The sequence below is a fragment of the Corvus hawaiiensis genome, chromosome 5 (genome assembly GCF_020740725.1).
Source record: "Corvus hawaiiensis isolate bCorHaw1 chromosome 5, bCorHaw1.pri.cur, whole genome shotgun sequence".
Classification (NCBI taxonomy): domain Eukaryota; kingdom Metazoa; phylum Chordata; class Aves; order Passeriformes; family Corvidae; genus Corvus; species Corvus hawaiiensis.
Window position 1 is genome coordinate 43,923,810 of NC_063217.1, and position 21,208 is coordinate 43,945,017.

Here is a 21,208-nt window from a genome sequence, read left to right on the forward strand (position 1 = left end):
TCAAAGGCCTCAGCAGGACTCCAGTCACAGATATATGATTTTGCAATGATCAGTGATTGATAGATCAAAGGTTCTTAAAATGATGTTGCAGATAAGAAGGATAGACAAGTTTCACAGTTTTAGAGCTTATGTGGGGAGGTGATACCCATTTCTTTAGGAAGCTATAGAGTTAGATGGAAATCATAGATGTATGGGTTTAGAGGGCTTCCAAGAGGCCTTGCTCTGATTTTTGCAGGGGTGGAAATGAGATTGACCTCCATGTAGGTCCTTGAGTTGTCCTTCTGGATGTAAGATTTACCTTTCTGTAATTATTGGGAAACCTCCCTAGGCTTCACAACCTTTCAAAGACAATAAGCTGCAGCCTCATGATGGCACCAGCCAGCTCTCCCAGGACTCTCAGATGGGTCCTATCTACTCTGATGGACTTGTATGAGTCAGAGAACTGTGCCCAAGTGGGGAAAACAGGCTGTGGCTCTGGTAAGATGGGAAATGGCAGTCATGGAGGAAACGGGTAAGTTTAGTGACCTATGAAGCACACAAGGACTACTCTAAAATGTATCTTTTAACTTACTTTGGAAAAAAAAAAAAAGATAAAACCCCCATGCAGTAACTACCCTACTGATCAGGTGTTTTGGCCTGATATTCTCCAGATAGCTGGGGTACTTCTGGTGCAGGCATGTGCAGAGGGAAGGGTGAGCTGAATGGAGGATGGTTATTTGACATACTCCAGTTGTGGAACTCTCTCCCTCTAGGAATTTTGTTTCCCTCTCCTGCCATATGTTTGTAGAAAGGTTTTTAATCTGGTATGTCCTGGATTGTGGACCATTTCTGGGTGATCTGTGGCTGTTTGAATTGATAGAGGTAAGAGCTGTTTATGTGGTGTTTGGGGGTTTTTATTGTGACGGGCTGATCTCCAATTTGATTGTATTCAGTCTGTATAAAAATACACATTAAAAACAAGCATAAGCTGAAGAAAATCATGTAGGTGATTTTTAATTCTTTGTATGCAAAGAATCCTACTGTTTTGCAAAGAAAATACAAAAATGGTGGTCTGGGATAACATAACCAAATTCTTGTAGAACTCTGGGAGTGCCAATAAGTTTGCAAACTTATTTTAAGTGATTGTATTTATAACATGTATATTTCTTTGTGGTATTTGTATTTAGTCAGTGGAATTTCCCACAACAACTACCATTGATCCGGGTTTTAAACTAGGGTTTTAAAAAGAGGGAGTTTTAAATAAGGACAATGAAGTTATGCATAGTTAAAATAGATGATAGGGAAGGATCATGGGGGATGGAAGCCTCATGGTTTAGAGCTTAGGCCAAGAATTTTGACCCAACTACTATTCATTACAATCTTTGCTGCTGCTTTCTCAGAGGCCTCCAGTCTGGATCATTGTTGGCAACCAGAAGAATCAAAGTTCTGATTCACTATTGCAAATCCCAGGCACCCTCCTTCAACTGAGATCTGCAGTGGCTGACTTCCTAAAATTAACTTTATTAACTTTTATTCAATTTTATTCTGCAACTACGAAAAGGCTGCAGAGTTGCCAAGCTTCTGGTTATTATGGGTTTTGTCCAGCTAACATTACTTTTCAGCTTGAACTGTAGATTTCTGTCATAAATAGATACCCATTTTTATATCCATTTTGCAGTGTTACAGTTCCCGAGCTATAAGGCATATACACTGCCATGGTTCAATATAAACTTGGATGATGACCTGTTGGGCTGGTAATAACTCCTGGTCTATTTTATTGGCATTTCTTTCTTAAAATCACATCAGATATAGACTGTTGAGTTGCCTGAGAGGTCACCAGTTATAGTAGGTGTGTGTAATTTTGCACACACTTAGCTGATTTTGTAGAATGAACTAATGTTTGGCACCCTTGAAGGTTGTTTTTATTCATCTGGCATGTTTCCATTCAAATACCCATTTAATGTGGTCACCAACTATAGAAATATTTAAACAAGTCTGTAAATGGACATGTTTTCTTTGTTGGGATGATCGCTGACACACTGAATTCTTTTCATTAAGTAATTTGACCACAAGCATCTCTTTACTTTGGAAAAAGGAGGAAAAAAGCTCTAGCAAATAGACTTCCTTTCAGTTTTCATATTTGCAGTGTTTATATAGGGGGATATAATTAGAATTTCAGGATAAAGTGCACAAGGTATTGGAAGAAAATCAAGACTAAAATAAACATTCAGTTCCTCTTTTTTTATGATTTGACCATTGCACACAAACATTTGGTTATAAATAGATACCTCATCCATGTTGGAGTAACATTTTACATTCAAAGTAGGATTCTGGAAAAGAAAATCCTTTTCAAAGTGATTTAAAGCAAAGATGCAATTTGAAACTTTTGGTTAGTTTATGAATCTTTACTACAATTGGATTGCTTTTATATGCTCTGTAGTAAATAGCAAAAAGCCCTCTGAAATAAAACATGTTCCAGCTGAATAATCCTTACTGAGAGAACTTGCAACTGCAGTTGTTTTTAGCTCTTGATAAGTTTGCATTAGCAGGGTGTTGTGTACTATTGGTACACACAGTAGCTACTGTTACAAGAATAAACACCATGGTACACTGCCAACCTGACAGACATAAATCAGTTAATCAACTTGATGGTAGCACTTGCCTTACTTGAAAGAAGTGGGAGCACTCAAGTTCTGACGATAACAGTACCATTCTGTGTCTACCACCGATACAGAATTTGCTACTCTATGCGCAGATTGCTGGAAAATATAGTTTTACATTTTTCCTTGTGAATCTAATCTTGAAGAATGTTAGTGTCTCTCTGAAGGTCTGTTAACCACGAAAATGTAGGCACACACATGCACAAATTGCTAGGAATTAATAGTTATCTTAATCTACAGAGAAGAATCAGTGCAGTGCAGAAGGCAGTAAGATAAACTTTTTAGCTAGTGTTCTCAAGCTGTACTTTTGAACAGTAGTGCTTTCTGCCTGGATGATCAAGTCCACTAGATTCGTTCCTTATACAAAGCACAGCAGGTTCCTGTAAGTGCTGTCCGACTCTCCTAGTTGTATGTATGCACCTTCCTTTTACTGAGAAAGAGTAGAAAATATCTTTATTTGGTAATTTGCTGGTTTGAACCAAGAAAATTAAAGCTGAATTTGACACCCATGAAACCAAATAGGAAGAAATTACTCAAAGCAGTAAATGCCAGCAGGTGCTAGTTTAATTCTAATCCATACTCCAGACCTTGCTGTGCTGTTACAGTATGAGGAGTGAGAAAATCAGTCAGGTTTTGAGATGCAGGAGGAATCTATAGAAATTTTTAGGAAAGATGCTTCTAGTGCACACTAATACAGTATTCCTTGGGGTTGCATACAATGTGTAGAGTTGCCCTACACCTAAGTGAGCATACCTAACTTTTTATTCATCAATGCTATTGATGTTGGGGAAATGAATAATGAACTCAATGAATTAGAAGTTCAGGACAACTAGGTTTGGCTTCAATGTCTGTTTGTTGTTTGAATCCAAAAATTGTAATCTTTTGGGAGCCAAGAACTAGACATTAGCATCTTCAGTGTCATTTATAGCACAAACAAACCTGACCCATGGTCAGAGGGTTGAAACTAGATGATCTTTAAGGTCTCTTCCAACCTAAGCCATTCTATGATCCAATAGTTGTTTAAGTATTAAAACTAAAATGCTAAGAATAAAATGTGCTTTCTGAAATGTGACAGGAACCAACTTTCATCCTTTTGTCCTAGTTCCATCTTCTGTCTGTCCATAAAATTGTTCATTAATTCTGTCACTAAGTCTGTTACCTGTGGATTCTGTAGAGCTCTCCAGGTCTGTTTTTAATTTAGCTTGGAATATTTTGATATAGTTCTGAAAACAAGTTTTTAAAACCATCAATAGATTTGTTGCAGTCTTTTTTAGATTTCCTGTCTCCTTTCATGATTTTCATTACAACAGTTTCTGAAATTTCCTTACTTTGTCTTCTGCAGAGTCCCCTTGTTACTGATGGAGAAATCTAGTGATGTGCTCCCAGTCTAAGTCAGAACTGTTTTGTTTCTCTGCCTTAAGAACATCACAGTTCAGGAGAATTTTGGTATATTTCAACAGTTCAGGCATGTGTCGGATTGCATTTTAAAGCAAGCACAATACTTATTGTCTCCTCTCAAAAGATACCCCTGAAAACACATAGAAGTCTTCAAAGGTGTTAATTGTACTTACTGTTTTTGAATATACAGCTTCAAAAAGAATATAATATGAAATAAAATTGAATGCTACTACATTATTTTAGCAGAGTATAGAAGAATCAGTAGATATCAGTAGATAACCTTCAAACTGCTTCATTTCCTTTCATGCTGAGCACTCAAACCCATCTTAAATCTTTTGCATCCTCTTGTGTCTTACAGTGTATTCTGAAGACATGAAGTTCATGCACATCTTAGTTTCTCAAATCTTACCTAATGAAAACCACAAACAAAATCTGTAATGCTGAAAGGCACTAAAAGGCTCGCAAGCAGCTCTCTGTGTACTAATTATCATATCAATCATGTGCTTTATTTATTTACTACTAATGAGATCTTGTTTGTTTGTTTTGACTTAATACATACGAAAACTTTATTGCTATAAATTTCTAGTTTCACAGAGGTTTCACTGGGTCCTGATCTGTTTAATGTCATCGTTAATGAACTGGATGATGCGGCACAGTGTGCCCTCAGCAAGTCTGCTGATGACCCCAAACTGAGAGTGCGGCTGACATGCCAGAGGGTCGTGCTGCCATCCAGAGGGACCACGACAGGCCGGAGCAATGGGCTGGCAAGGGCTCTATGCAGTTCAATGAAGGAAAGTGCAAAGCTCTGCACTCGCAGAGGAGCAAGCCCATGCACTACACATCGACAGCTGTGTGCCTGGGATGCAGCTTTGCAGAAAAGAGCCTGGGGGTCCCAGTGGACACCAGGTTGAACAGGAGCCAGCAGTATGACCTTGCTGCACAGGCAGTATCCCGGGCTGAGTTAGCAGGATTGTTACCAGCAGGTCAGGGGAGGTGATCCTTCCCCTCTACTCAACATTGGTAAGGACATACCTGGATTGCTGGGTCTAGTCCTGGGCTCCCACACACGAGAGATACAAAGCTACTGGAGAGGAGTCCAGCAAAGGACCACTGAGTGTTTAAAGGACAAGACCATCTCTCCTAGGAGGAAAGGCTGAGAGAATCAGGATTGTTTAGCCTGGAAGATGAGAAGGCTTGGGGGAATTTAACTGATGTGGAAAAATACCTGAAAGGAAGGTGTAAAACAGATGGAGCCAGGTACATGCTGACAGTGTCCAGTGACAAGACAAGAGGCAATGGACTCAAACAGGAGATTCCACCTGAACATGAAGAAATACTTTTTCACTGTGAAGGTGACTGAGTACTGTCTCGGGTTGCCTGGAGAGGTTGAGGAGTCTTCATCTTTAGAACTATTCAAAAGCTACCTGGACACAGTCCTGGGCAACCAGCTGTAGATGACCCTGCTTGAGCAGGGAGGTTGAACCAGGTGACCAACAGAGGTCCCTTCCACCCTCAACTATTCTTTCAGAGTTTGCAGTTTAGTATAAAGTTGAACAGAGGAGCTGGGTCAACAATATCAAAACTAAATGAAAACACTTCCTCAGAGCACCTGTAGTAGGTTTTCCTGCCTACTACTTCCCCTTGGCATCTCAGAATATACTAGGAATTGTCTGTACGTCAAATCAAGATTGAAATTAAATAAGGAATTCCATTAGACACAGCCATTTTCCCCTTGAGAATAGCAATTTAAATTCATTTATATAAGCAGTTCTAGGTCAATTTATCAGCAACCAGTACCAGAGGATGCATGTCATTACACAACTATAGCTGAGCTTAGGCAAACAAAGATACAGCACCTGAAACCAAATGAAACTGAGGGAAAACCAGGACCAAGAGTGATTTATTTATTTGCAGCTAATTTACTCCATCTTTGCTAGAATTTATGTAGAGGTTCAGGTTCATTATGAAAAAATTTAGAACAACCTGAAGGACAAGGTTAAAGTAGTGCTTGATCATTTCTTTCTGGAAAGGCATTGTCATAATTTATAATTTATAATTTATAATTTATAATTTGTATAGGAAGTCTGGGCAGCATACCTTACTTGCCCTCTCCTTCCCCTCTCGGTATTGGCAATGAGCCCAAGGCACAGGGAAAAACAAAGTTACAAAAACTGTGTGACAGTCTAAGCTGATACCTTAGGCTGTTGTAAATAATTTTCTTCTGGTTCTGCATCTCCCAGTGTATTTCTCACTGTAAGGACCATAATTCATGAGCAGGAACAATTGAATCTATGCTGCACCATATTATTTGCAGCTTTTGTCATAAAGACAAATCTGAGAACTTTTCAGGTTGATTTATGGCTCCTCCTTATATATTAAAATTCTAACGCAACCCAAGAAGTCCTAGCCTGCAGTTTTGGCTCATGAAAGAGAAAACTTGACTGAAGTCCATAATTTTTTCAGGTAATACACAAAACTCCTGGCTGCATGATTCAATACAGTTCCTGTTAGAATTATGGTCAAGAACATGTCTTCATGCAAATCTCTTCTGTTAATGTTACCTTTTTCTTTTGTTGAAATTACAGCAGAAATTGTGAGGTTAAGTTTGGTTTCAGCTCACATACTGGTGGTTTTTGATTTTAAAAGTTTTTTACTAGTTATCTTCTGTCTGACATATGTGACTCTTTTCCTGTTTTATTTTATTTAGTTATGGAGAGTAATCTGGTGATTACATTTTTGGGTTTTGGGTATTTTTCTTTTTTTTTAGGAATCTGTCATCTGCCTCTAATGTTGTTGAACAGAAGGTTTTCATGCACCTCTTGCCCATGAAAAAGACAGTGCACTGTTGATCCTAAATGTTGCTGAGTATATATTTTTTTGCCATTTGAGTAATATTTCTTTGGTAAATTCCACTAAGGCTGAATGTCTTGCTTGTGCCTCAGTTTTGGTCTCTTCCCTCTGACTGCTAAATGCATGTGCATTTAGCCCATGGAGAAGTTAATGATTTAGGTGACAAAGTACTAATGATGTATAGTACAGCGTTCCTGTGTTCAAGCATTTGCCTTCCTCAGGAAAGGAGACGGCATCAGGCACTGGCTGCACAGTGTAAAACTGGACATGGAGAGCTGTAGCATGATCTGAAAAACACATGCTGTAAAGCCATAGAAGTTGTATTGGACTGTCTATTATAAGAACAGTAGGACCTTACAAAAATCACATGGAAAAAACTGAGGCAAAGTAGACTGACTCCCTAAAGAACAGGGTAATATTAAATTGGGGGATTATCATTCTGATCCCCTGTGCAAAATACCTTTGGTATCAAAATTGATAATGTGGAGAGCTAGAAGTCTTTTAAAAATACATATGCAGAGGGGAATGTGAAATTTTTACAGGGTTTTGAAAAGTAAATTGTTGGTTTTTTACAGGGGAAGATAACTTCTTTCCACTGTAATGAAATGCAGTAAACTTCAACACAAATACCATTCATAGTTTTTAAAGAAGAATCAAGGAGGTGTGGAAAAAACTTATTGGAAAAAAAACCAAATTAATTTGGAAGACTTCATGCAGAAAAAGCATTTGGAAGCTTTTGAACTAGGATCCAAAGCACAGGGCTTATCTGTATAGAAGGTAATTAGATACTACAGTGTCTGACACGCTGGATGACTTTCTTACCCTTTCAAGAAGGTTTACTAAGAAACAGCTGGAGTACAAGAGTGATTTAGCTGATTGAATTGCTCTATTTTATTGATACCTTATAGTTTTGTTATTAGCATGGGAGTCATAGAGATTGTTACCTGCCATGTGACGGAGATAATATTTACTTAATAAATACTACCTTTAAATGCACCACAGAATTGCATAGCCCCAGAGAAAAAGTAGTGACATTGAAAGTCTCGTAGATAATTTGGACTTGGATTCCTTCCTTCTGTTCCATTTTGTAAGAGGTATACATGCTACATTAGCAGCTCAAATGCAGACTACGATCCTGCTTGCCATTAACTACAAATCAAGTGTTTTTTACAGAAGTTATGGTGTGATTTAGTGACTTGGGATAGTGTGGGATTTGTGGTCAACTTTCTTAGCCTCAATGAGGGTGAAATACCTAGAAAAGAGGAAGGATGGATTTATAGTTTAAGTCTGAAATTGGAAAACACTAGATCTGTTCCTGGTTTGATGACAGATTATTTGATTTGTGGAAAAGTAATTTTCTGTTCCTTAATTTCTGCTTATGTAAATGGGAGTGTAACGAAAAGTATTGACCAATTCTGCTGAACAGAGGACTTGATTTATTAACATTCATAATGTGCTTTAAGACAAGGAGGAAGTCAATATTAAAAAAGTGGTCTTGAAAGAACTTACTCATTTAATACCTTCCTCAAAGAAAAGTTACTTGGAAGTAGAATACCCTGAAAGCATATATTCTATTGGTCTGTTTATGTCCAATTCATAGGTATGTGTAAAAACCAAGATAAATTTTAAAGTTCTTTCTGTGTGACTTCTGTCATATCTATGGTATTCTATCACCTACCATATTTACCAATATCTGTTAGCCTAAAATATCTGCCACTTGTACCTTTACAGCTCTTTTTTTTCCAATATTGCATGTCCAGTCAATGCCAGGGAGTATTCCAGAAACTGTTTCTGTTCTGTTGGTTTTCCCCCTTGGGGATGATTATAGCAACAAAGAGCATATAAAAACCTGGACTTCATCCTGCTGCAGAAGTTTGGAACACTGAGACTGCTGGGCACAGCCTATCCCATGTGAAGCAAAAGTAAGTAGTATTGTCAGAGAGGAACAGGTCCCATGCACACAAGGAATGTTCATTTCACTAGAGAAAACTGTAAGTAATCCTCTCTTAGAACTGGGTTTCCTATTGTTTATACATGTTTTTAGTTATTACCAGTTACATATATGGCTCATGACATTGGTTCTTTAATGGAGTATACACTGCAAATACACTCTGCACTGTACTGTTGTGGATTCTTGAAACATCACTACTGTCCTGAGCAGTGCATTGAACATGTTCCTCTGTGTGTAGTTAAACTGCAGTGTGCCAGATGTCACTCTGTCACACTTGCCATCCCAGAAGCAGCAGCTGTCCTCACCACCTCTACCCTCCCTGCAGCAGAATTAGCAAGCCCCTCTCTCACAGCAGTTCTTCACTCTCTGCCACCTTATCACCAGAATTCAGTTTTGTGTGCAGTCAGATGTGCCGTTATCACTTTTGGTGCAGAATACGGAAATAGAATATATACCTGGGGCTTCATTCCCTGGGAAATTATAGGTAATTCAGAACCTAATGGTCAGCTGCAAGTATTTTCAGCTGCAAATACTTTCGACTCTTCCTCTGCTCTCAACAGGGTGTCTCTTAACAAGTTTAGGGTCCTGATTTGCATAGAAGGGTCTCAATCTGAGCTCAATATACCCATGAGACTAGAAGTCTGAGATGAGAGTCATGACTGATAGTGTGGCTTCTTTGGCAAAGACACATAAAGATAATTATGGAGGAATGAAGAAGAGTAAAAAAAAGCAGGCAGGATCACTATGCTTGCATAAAATGAACACCTTCTCAGGCAAAATTCACCTTCCTATGTGTTTTGACTTTTTATACACAAGGGTAGCAGCATTGCTGTTCAAAATACTGTCTTCCTCTGTGTTTCTGCTTTGCTGCTGCTAATTTGCAGCTAAAAACCTCACTATCGTGTTATGCTTAACCAAGTATCTTACCAGTATCTTTGAAAAATTTTTCTTGGACACTTGTTCTAGTCAATCATCTGAGTGCTTTATGCACAGCTGCTGGACTTCTTTTGTTATTTAAGTCTTGCTGAACATCAGGTCAACCCACCTGATGGCATCAGCATTTTGCAAGACTTTCATATTGCTTCACTAAACACAAGGCATGAAAGTGCTTTTTACTGTCATATGGCCAACAACTTCTCCATCTCCATCTTGTATATAGTATCTTGATGCATACCCACACATCTTCATCCACCTTTAACTCATCAAGAGATCTGGTTCTTTGACAGCTCACTCACAGAAGTAATCCTTCTACTGCCATGGGTATGAGAAACTGCCTTGTTAAGAAGACTCCACTAGTGATGATAAACCGTCGCCAAAACAAATGAATTCATAAGTGAGTGGATGTTCAGTCCCACTGATGGGTGTGGAAGTGTAATATGTGATCTTTCAGTGACTGGTTAACTGGTTTTTTTGGGCTGATGTTCCAAAACAAATTGTAAAGGCAGCAGAAGTTAACCAAGAGCAGACAATCTTAATTCGACTAGGCACCATGTCTGACCAGCACACTAGTATTAACATACAAGAGAGCCAAACAGGCTGCTGAGGAAGTCTTAAATACTCAGTGCAGTCTGGAGAGATTAAATGATCTTACTGCCATTTGTGAGTGAACATGCTTTAAAGGAATAGTGTGTGCTTTAAAGTTGCTGTGTACATTAAGTACCATTATGCAGCATTGCATTAAAGGAATTGATTTTATGACATGTCTCTTTGGCATGAAAGGGAAAGTGTCAGGTTGCCCTAGACCTTAATTCAGAGTGATGTTCAAATGTTGTTTTTGGCACTTGTCCTGGACTTGGTTGTGGCGTAATTTGTGGATGCTTTTTTCTACAAGTTGGAATGGCACATGCAGATGCTGTTACCAGAAAGAAATACTTGTGGTTGTCACAAATAGGATGTCTCCCCTTTTGTCCATTGAATCTTGACAGTGATTTCACTATGCATGGTCTGTTACACCACATCACACATCCAAGTGAAAAAAAAATTATCAATCAGTCAAGAACTGGCAATCAGCTCTATATTTCAGCAAGGATCTAATACAAGCCAGATGCTCTTCTGTCTTTCCCAAACAGCATTGTGTCATTGCCTTCACTGCTCGGCTATCCACTTCTCATGTGAATGGAAGGAACCAGGTTTGGTCCTCAGTGCAGTTTTTATATCTGAGTCCTCTAAGCGGGCTTGCAAGTTATCTGAGTACAGGTACAAGCACCTTGCAGAATCATCGCATTGTAGCTTCTACAGTTGTTTTTTCTCTGTGTCTGAAAAGTTCTGGGCTGATGCTGTGGACAGAAAGCTCAGCATTGGGATCATATGGTCATGAAAAATGAAAAAAAGAGGAGAAGGAGCATTGGAGGAGGCCTTCTGCTCAAATGTGAGCAGGAAGTGGTAAAACCACTCTGAGGAACGGTGTAATTTTTGAAGGCTTACTGGCACAATTTGTATCTTGTGCAAAAAATGGCCAGCTTTGGGCAGTGTTACTTGAATTATCCGTGAAGTGTTCTGAGGGTGGAAAATGCTCTGCACAGAACCACCAGCTCAAATCTGAAGCTTTAAGTCGTGGTTGGCATCCAACTGCTTCCTGAAGGGTTTAGCTTTGTGTTACAGCACAAACCAGAAAAAACCTTTGTTTTCTGCTTCTAAGCAACAGCCAGACCCTTGTAGGAACAGCAGATGAGCTTTAGCCTTGACATAGGCACAAATCAAAGCAATGCTGCAACCCAGTCCAAGTGGTTGACCCCATCTGTCTCTAATCAGAGAGATCTTGGAGCAGCTCTGACCCTACACTGGTGACAGGCTGCTATTGAAGTGTCCTTTTTAAGTCCCAAAGCCGTAGTTCATAGAAACCGAAGAAAACTAAGGGCTGTATTTTAACATGTTAACGGTGAGTACAGATGCAGTCATTGCTGTCCGTAGTGGTGCAAGCACATTACATGCTGTGCGGTTAGTGTTTAAACTTGTCACTTTTTCTTCTGGACAAGGGCTGGGCACCTGGTTATCATACACACCAACACCGAGAGCTATTAATAGGAGTGTTTGAGCCAGAAAAAATCATATACACCTTGTAAGCCTTTCAAAAAGCTTTGGTTTTGGGGAGGTTTGGTTGGTAAAAGAAGGCCAAATCTTAACGCTCCTGGCTTTAGATGGGAGCTTTGCAGAGAGAAGGGTGTAACCATCTTCCTTCAGGAAGTTCAAGATACAAAAGCTCATGATAACAAAGCCCACCCTGCTTAGTGCCCCCAGACTGCGGTTTGTGCCTCGCTGTCCGCAGTAGCTGGGGCTGGTTGCCGCTCTCTCCCGCCCCAGGTGTCCCACGCACGCCAGGTGCCCCTCGCAGGGGGAGGCGGGCGGGCCGCGGGCGCCTCTGCCGGGGGCGGGCGGCGCTGCCGCTCCCCGCGCCGCGCCTCCTCCGCCCGGCAGCCAGGCGGGCGGGCAAGGACCGGGAGAGGGAAAGGGAGGGCGCGGAGCTCGCCGCCGCTCCGGAGCTGTGGCAGTGCGGCTAGCCTGGGCGGCAGCGGGGCCCTCGCCCACCCGGGAGCGGGAGCGCCTCCGCCACCGCCGCTCCGCCAGCGCCGCGGAGCCCCCGCCGGCCATGGAGCTCTCCCTGCGGCTGCTCCTGGCGTCCTGCCTCTCGCTAGGGGCGGCCGGGGAGTTTGACAGAAGGTAGGCGCGGGGAGAGCGGGGGCGGCGGCCGGGACCGGCCGGGTAGGGCCAAGTCGGCGTTCCCTCGGGCAGCTCGGAGCTGCCGCGGGGAGAGCGGGGGGAGCCCGGGCTCTCCCCCTTTTGACGCCGAGCGCTGAGGTGGCCCGCGGGCTCCTGCCTGGCACCGGCCCCCGGGGCTGCCTCCCGGCGAGGCGGGGGCGGCCGGAGCCGTCGGCGGGTCTCGTGTGGCGCTCCCGGTCCCCCGATGCCGGCGGCGGTGCCCGCGGGCACGGCTGGCCGGGGGGGCTGCAGGTGGAGGCGCGGGGCCCCGGTGCCGCTCCCGGGGCTCCCCGGCACGGACTCTCCCGGCCCCCCCCGAGCCTCCCGCCCCTTGCCGAGTACCGCGCGTTGCTCGGCAGCCTAAACACGGGCTTAGGTGTAAGATAAGTTTATTGCTCTGGCGGGGCTGCGTCCCGCAAGAATTAAAAACAAAGCGCATCGCGTGCTGTAGAGATAAAATTAGCTTATTGGCGCCCGGAGGCACTTGAAACAGACGGCGGCGGAGATCGCGACTCAAGTTTTAACACGAAGCTCGGGGCGCGCGTGCCCGCGGGCCGTGTCGCGTCGTGTCGTGTCAGGTGTCGCGACCGGCGGCGCCGCACGGAGCGGGCGCTGCGCCGGGCGGGACGAGCGGCCAGCGCGACCCCCGCCCTCCCCAGGGTTTCTTATTTTTTAAAGGTTTGTTCAAATGCAGCGCTCACGGGACTTCAGCCTGTCGTTAAAAAGACATTACCGATTTGTGTAAATACTTTATAACTGCATGCGGCCGTGGTATCTTTTCCTTGGAACATAGGGAAGACTGCAGCTTTCCCTTTGTATTTAATTTCTGCTTAACAGCCCAAGAAGCTTTTGTTTTTATTCTTTTTTTCCTTTAATGTTTCAGTGAGAAAGTTTGGCCGTATCTGTGAGAAAATTTTGCCATATATTGTGAAGTAAAACAATGCCCAAACTTTATGATGGCATTTATTCCATACTATAGTCTGTTTCAGACTTCTAAAACTGCTCAGTGCCAGCCTGGGAGTGGCAGCAGTGAGTGTAATGCAAAGCATGTCAGCTTTTTTCAGGCTTTGCTGAGTTACCCTAATTATCTTTTCCTCTCTTCACCTATTGTCATTTGCATTTTTTGAACTAAACAAACTATTAATGTTAGGAATATCCTAGGCTCAGCTGAGAGCAGTTACTCTCTTCAAAAAAAGTAAAAAAAAAAAAAAATTTGTATCTCTATGCAGGAGAGGTTTTTGGTGTTCTTTGTCTTTTGGGGTTTTTGGTTGGTTGGTAGATTTTTTTTTTTTTTTTAACTCTAGGATGATTTTAGCTACTTTCAAAGTGTTTCACTAGACTTTGTTGAACTGTCTCGTACAGGTGGCCCAGACAAATGCTCTCATCTTCTGGACTGTGTCGATTTGGAAGCAGAATTGACTGCTGCTGGGGCTGGGCCCGAGTGTCCTGGGGACAGTGCCAGCGTGAGTATCACTGCTGCTGGGGCTTCTACTCACTTGTAGAGAAGGCTTGTACACGCCTAGTCACGTCTTTTGTGTCTTCACACACATCCTTACAATGCAGGGCCTAGGCTTTTGCACGTGTGAGCCCGACTGACTTAGAAGGATGCTGTCACGTTAAAATTCTGTCTGTTTTTAACAGGATTGAAAAGGGGTAGGGTAAAATGGAGTTGAGGCAATGAGAATTTGGAAATTTTGGTTTGGTTTCTGCTTCGTCTCATGCTCTGATCTGATAACATGATGTAACTACACTGAGTCATGTTACAGGTACTGCAGGGCATTAATATTTGCATCCAAGAAGGAAACCCAAATTATTTGTATTTCGCTTAGAAAATTGATGGAAATGTTTCAATTAGCATTAAGTTCAAGTATTCTTTCAGTAACCCCAAACTAAGGGAATAAATCTGCCTGACAGCATCCTTTTATCGGGTCACATGTGAAGAGAAACATCTCTGAGATTCTCACATCTATCTAGACTCTTTAATGTGACTGCACGATAAGCAACTAGATAAGTCTTCATCATTAACTACACCTTCAATAGGTATTGTGGAGGCAGCTAGTACTGTGTAGAAGTTAAAATTGTTAGGAGTGTTGTAGAGACCTCAGCTTGTTAAAATTATAGCCTTTGATACTGGGGATGCTTGCTCATGTATTTAACACTCATACATGAGGGACATCCTGAAGTTTTTGCAAGAGCAAGCCTATAAACACTGGTCCTTAGTTTTTGGGGTTTTTTTAAAATTTAGATACAAACGTATGTAGACAAGATCATTTTCTGCCAAGTCATTTTCAAAGTAAATCCCTGTTAAATGCTGTAAGTTTCACAGTCTGCAGGGCAGTGACTGTAGGTGGCAAATATTTGGCAAAAGATAGGAAAAGCCTTGGAAATGCAACTCTCAGCAAAGGTTTTGTTCAAATTTGTAAACATCAAGATTGGTTTCTCTCTTCCCAAATATGTTAGAAGCCCACAGTGTTTAATAGATATATAAGATGACTAGTAAAATGCTATGGAAAGTACTTCTGGAATACAACATGTCTCATTCTGTTTCTTTGATGCAGAGTTCTCAGGCTGATACCTCCCAGGCCATACCATGAATAATTTTGATTTTTAGGGCTCTAATTGGTAACAAGTATTCATGCCTTTCCTTAGTGTGAATATTTATGAAGAAGGAAGGAGAATATGTAGTAGATTGATTGAGGCTACTCCAGAGGCAATAGGATCTATGTTCACCTTTCATGATGCAGTTTTATTTGAAAAATCATTGTGTGTTTAAAACTTTGAGTCTATGAAGGCTTAACTGGCAAATATCAATAATTTGCATTGTTTAAAAAAAACCAAACCAAAACCAAAAGAGTCCGGACTACTGTGTCACTGTGGCCCTTTTCTTAGACAAGTTGTCTCCCATGTTGTGACCATAAATTACAGCTCATGTTTAGGTGGAAGTCAGTTTCTCATTATTACCAAATCTGATTTGTGGTTGCATTTTTATGATCTTGGGAGACAGGAATAACATAAAGTGATACTATCAAAAGATTCATAATTAAAAATGGAAACTGAGACAAAAGTAATAATACACAGAAAGTATATTTTATTTTTTGTTCTTTGAATTTTGTCAGCGGGGTAATTTTAGTGTTAGCTTTTCCAGATACTATAAATGGTTTTTTTTTCCTTAAGGCTAAAGGTAGGTGAATTCTCACCTCCTTCCACTGCATTTTAGTACATTATTCACAAATTAGTCTCCATGCATATTTAGAAGGCATGTTGATAGGTATTTTCTGTGGTCATCCCCAGTAATTGGGACCAAACTTTCAAAGGAATACAATTATCATTTAGTTGCCAAAAGGCATTTTTCCCCCCTTTTTTTCTTTGTATACTGATAATTTTTGAATTGGTGGTTCAGAAGAATCTCAGATGTTTGGGTGAAAATTCTACTAAAACCATCAGAAGCTCCTTCTTTATTTTAGACGGGAGACAAATTATTGGCAAAATAAACCAAGAAAATCTGCCCCAGTTGCGGGTGGTGAAAATTCCAGACATATCACAAAGCAGGAGATTACGCTAAATGAAAGTGAATCTTTTTAGTGCTTGCAGCCAAATAGAAAATCTGTAGTCAACTCTCCACCTTGGGAATGTGGCACCCAGTATGAAGGATTAACCTGGCACAGAAGGCAACATTCCTGGCCTCAAAGGAAAACTTGGGTATTTTACTGTACAAAGGAATATAGCTGAAAATTTTCCAAAAAGCCAAGTGCATGATTACTTCTTCTCCTTTCTCTCTGGTCAAAGGTAAAGCTCTTATCCCTGTCCCCAAAATGAGTGGCATAAAGAGATGTCAGGCTTTCTCAACTAGAAAACACCATTTTCTGTGTGTTTTTAGTATAAGTTGTACTTGTACAAGGAAAACAAGTATAGAGTCAGGCTTAAAAATTAGTAGTGAGATTCAATTTGTAAATGTCTCCAAAAAAGAAGATTCAAATATTGAGGCAATAATGCTGAGCTCTTTATTAGTGAGTTGTAACTGCTGTTTTTCAAACCAGTTTGAGCCATCCTGGATATGCCTGCAACTGCTACAGCACCTTTGGACTCTCACCTGCTTACTCATGCGTAATTTACCATGTGGGCACTAATTATCTCTGAATTTATCCTTCTGACAACAAATATAAGGTGAGAGCCTTGCTGGAGCCAGAGTGGAGCAGGCACATAGATCCATGGCAGGGTGGTCCCAGTTTGCACCTGAACTGCGATGAGGCAAGGGCAAGCGGTTGCTAACATACCTGGATATGTTTTCTGCCGTCCAGCTGAGCTGCTCCACCAAGCATATGTGGTCATGCCCTCTGCCACAGAGAAAAAAATGTGTTTGTTTAAACCAACCGTGTGATTTAAGGTAATGGTTTAATTGTGACAAATGCTTAAGCCTGGATATGTCAGCTCTAACACAGCAGGAGTGTGGCGCAGCTGACAAGTGTCATGAAGGCCTTAAGCCTTGGTAACTCCGTGCTCCTGATCTTCCATCCATAATCCATCCATACAGCTGCATATGGAAACTGAACTGTGTTAGCTAAACTTGGTTTTGTGAAGTGTGTAGTTATTCCTTTTATGTCCCTTTGACTGGCAAAGGAGTGCATGTGGAGCACAACCACGCTTAATGCTGCTTAGCAACGCCAGTCAGCATAACTCAGCTGTCTTCTGCTCTTATAAATATGTAAGAAGAAGTTGAAATAGGGTCCTCCTTTAATTTACACTCTTTCTTTACAACATCCTCTGTCTCCTCTTCACACCAATCAAGACTTGTGCATGTAGGTCTGATCTGTCTGTAAACTTCTGTCCAGAACCTGTCAGTGTCAGCTGTAACATCTCAGCCAGTAGGAATATTCACTCTGCAGTGACATGAAATTCCCTTTCCAAATGCCCTTTCCAATTCCAGAAAATGCACTTAGAAGGTGTCCTTCTGGCCGAAATAATCAAGAACTTTGAAAGAGGTTGGTTTTTTTCTTTTTCTTTTTTGCAGGTTTTGAACACTCAAGTGAGATCCATGTTTAGGCAACTAGATGCATTTTGAGATTGATAAAAATATAGGCCTATTTTCAAAGGGGCCGAACAAATGTAACTCAAATTTGTTGGCATTTCTTAGTCCTTGTAAATTGAAAATCCATCCACACTTGTTTAGTGGCTTAGATTTAGAACTGTGCATGTCTTCCATCATTAACATAACTAAGTAGATTTTCTTACATTTTGATTTGGTTTGTAAACCGGGTTCATTAGTTAAACCTAGTGTGTAGAAAGGCTAATTTGGAAGCAGCGGAAGTGTTGTTTAAACACCAACTATTAGCTCCCGTGGAGTGTCCTCATCATTGATAGAGTGATCCTTTATACTGATGGACTCACAGCATCAATGCACTAAAGTTAGATATTAAATATCCCACCTGGAATTAGTCCAAAAATCTTGTGTTGTTGCCCAGCCTGCAGGATTTACTCACACTTTAATTAGTAGGAGTGGGAGTAATAGCTGTAAGTGGGAGTAATCACACAAAAGCCTACCTCTGTGAAAGATGGTATGTTGATAAAGTACCTGATTAAATATGTGTAAAAATAGGGTTGTTGTTGTCTTGCTTTATGTCTTACTGTTGTGCACACAGCTCAGCTATAACCCAGAGCAAAAGTAAGGGTAGAAAGTGTTTCTTCTGGGTTTCTTTTCTCAGAGTAGGGGAGGTGACTTCCTGTGACAGAGTGTTTTTGGTGAAAGCAGATATAAGTAGTGCATTTTTAATCTCTAAATACTTTTGCATTGTAAGGCAACTGCATCTGAGGTATTGAATGTGTTGTCCTAACCCAGAACCCATTTAATGGGTTTTTAAAGGACACAGGGAAAATCAAGTTGGGACATGAGTCCTTGAACTCATCGTGCACAAATGCAACAAATAATTCCTTGTGGGTATTTTTGCCACTCCTCTATCCAGGTTCCCTCAAAATTATTCTTGAAACTAATGGTCTGTCTGCCTCTTTTTTAGCCAGCTTACAAATATCTCTGTAGTTCTTTCAAAAGCTATAAAAATGGTTTCCACATGTTTGTGCCTTTCATGAACAAAATACACCTGCTTTGAACCTGGCTGTGTGTCTGTTCGTAATTGATTTGTACACCAGTTATATGTAGTCAAGATACACTACAGATGTAAAGATTGCTTCGACATTTTAGCTGCAGTTTAACAGTCAAAAACTGTAGAAAGAGATAATACTTTAACATAGATTCAAAAGGTTAAGCAGGATTTTTAAAAGAAAAGCAACATGAAGTGGCTTGAATTCTCATTCTGTGTTACGGTTTGGACAACTCCTTTGCTAGAGGTGATGGCAAAAATGGTTCCTTTTGTTGTGTTGACATAGGTACAGAATAGAATGTTGGATCTGCAGCTGCTATAAACAAATGCAGGTCTATTATCTGGTCCTCTGCTGACTGGAGTCTGTGTGGCTGTTGGAGTCAGCAGATTTTGTCTGATGGATAGAAATTTTGACCAACGGAAGATGCTTAACAGGAATAAAATTTCACTGAACGTGGGTTTGTTAAGCAGTGATATTTGATTACTTCACCCATTTCTGTGTGTAATTCTCCTTAAACAATAAGTCTATGAAGTCTGTCTCAAGAAGTGGTGAAGATGAGTGTGCTCTTTCAGAGAGTCCATCTGTTGTGACTCCATCTGGTTATCTCCCTGTGCTGAGGTTTGAGTGTTTTACCTAGGAGGCAAATCCAGAATAGGTCAACAAAGTCGTTTCCCATCACCTTGCACTAAACCCCTGACAGTTGGCTAAAAAGCCTAGGGACAGAACAGTCAAGAAGGTATAAAGTCAAACCATCAATTTACACCTCCACTTAGCTTTGCATCATTATAAAAGTGTTAATTGAAGGATGTCAGGCTAGTGTTTAGATTTAGCCAAACCTAGTAGAAAGCATATGATTTCAGGAAGTTCTAAAGAGGACTTGTGAGAGAGAACTTGTACAAGTCAATGTATAGCAGATGCAGGCATAACTGAGTGCTTTGCTGGGAACTGTGCATGCTGCTGCCTTCTCTCGGTGCTTGGGAAGGCTCTTGCAGTGTCTGTGCTGCTGCTCCTGTCCTAATGAGCTCAAAGGCTGTGCACCCGTACTGTGCAATCTCTGCACAGAGGTGTGAGGTGGTGGGAGGGGGAGGAAGTGGTGGCTGCGCTCTCATTGATGCATAGAGGGAGATTTTGTATAGCTAACACTAAAGTTGATGGGAGTTTACCCATATAAATCATCTGAGACATCAATGGGAGAGGAGGCCATGGGCTGCTTAGGGCTTCTGTTTCTCGCACATAACATTGCTTTCAGTGGAAATGGCAATTCTGTATAGTCCACGATGCACAAAAATAAAACCATGATTGTGTCAAAAATGAGCTGTGAAAATACTGGTTTCTAGGAGGCTGATCCATTAGGAGAAACATCCTTAAAGTCTGTAAGAGTTTTGCTGCTGAATTTGTGGTTGCAAGATCACAGTCTGAATTAATGCACTGTGTTGGCAATGTTTAAAAAATACTGATATGAAGCACATCTGCTTCTTATAAAATGACTGGTATTTTTGTGCATCCTTGGTACTTTTCAAAGAAAAGGCATTTTATACAGAATTGCAACACTGCTTTACACTGCTATGCAAGAATAAAAATGAGGTTTTGCTATTTTTATTCAGGTTTTTTTTTCCAGTTTAGAACCTTTATGCCTTTAAAGCATGACTTCACTGTGTTAAAGATACAGTATCCTTTTCCATTTCTCTGCTGAATTCCTCATGCACTTTGTATGCAGATTAGTAGTTTTGCAGCCCACTTTTTCATAAGGAATTGTCATCAGTAACATGATTTGACCAATTACAGCTGTAGTGTATTTGTAATTGCATCTTCTCTCAAAGCCCAGGAACAACCTGAGGAGCTTCCTTCCACTGTAAAAAAAGCTAAGGGACTTCCTAGTTAAAACTAATTTAAATTAGTATAAGTTGCAATCATAGAAAACCCTTGTCAGTCACACGCTACTTAAAGTACAAAGAGCTGCTGTTGCTTAAGTCCCAGCCTGCTGTCATAAGGATGTGTAGCCTAACAAGCCATGCTGCTAACATTAAATTTATTGGCAAATGAATTGATTTCAAATAGCCTGAAACATATATCTATGTTTTCATTTTATTTACGTTTTGTAGCCTATCTTGTTTCATGTGGTAGCAAGAGCTGAGAAGGTTTCTAAGTATTACTTTGAATTTAGATGACATTAAATTTTTAAACATTATAAAAATGACCAGTAAATTTGTAATTCAACATGTCTATTGGTTGCAGATGTTCAGATACATATAAATGGGTGTAATTTTAATTGCTCTCAAATAAGCATCCAAATGCTGAGCCTTTATGTTTGAGCTGTGGAGATGCAGCATTAAATTAAAAATATGTACCCATTACTTTATACTTAAAGGATACTGTGTCTTTAAGAAAAGTATTTGTGTTCTGTTGATGGAAACAGTGAACCTGAATGGTGAAATGTAAGAATTTTTACAACTACTTTCTATATGAAACATGGCAAAGTGTAGTTCCTTAGTTGATTGAATAAGAATAGCATCACGTCATTATATTTAATTACTCTTATGTATCAGAATGTATTTGTTAAATCTCATAATGAAATACTGAT

At 40.7% G+C, this 21,208-nt stretch overlaps 1 protein-coding gene across 4 annotated transcripts in view; it reads left to right on the plus strand.

Annotated features, from left to right (window-relative positions):
* The first annotated feature begins 12,261 nt into the window (after positions 1-12,261).
* Positions 12,262-21,208, plus strand: part of NPNT (nephronectin) — a 48,588-nt gene continuing 39,641 nt past the window's right edge. For 2 of the 4 annotated variants that reach the window (XM_048304598.1, XM_048304599.1), the window contains exons 1-2: positions 12,262-12,495; positions 13,897-13,997. In XM_048304598.1, coding sequence (XP_048160555.1) covers positions 12,425-12,495; positions 13,897-13,997 — 172 coding nt within the window. In that variant the 5' untranslated portion in view covers positions 12,262-12,424. The remainder of the gene's footprint in view (positions 12,496-13,896; positions 13,998-21,208) is intronic. The other 2 variants (XM_048304596.1, XM_048304597.1) reach the window with 1 other exon arrangement.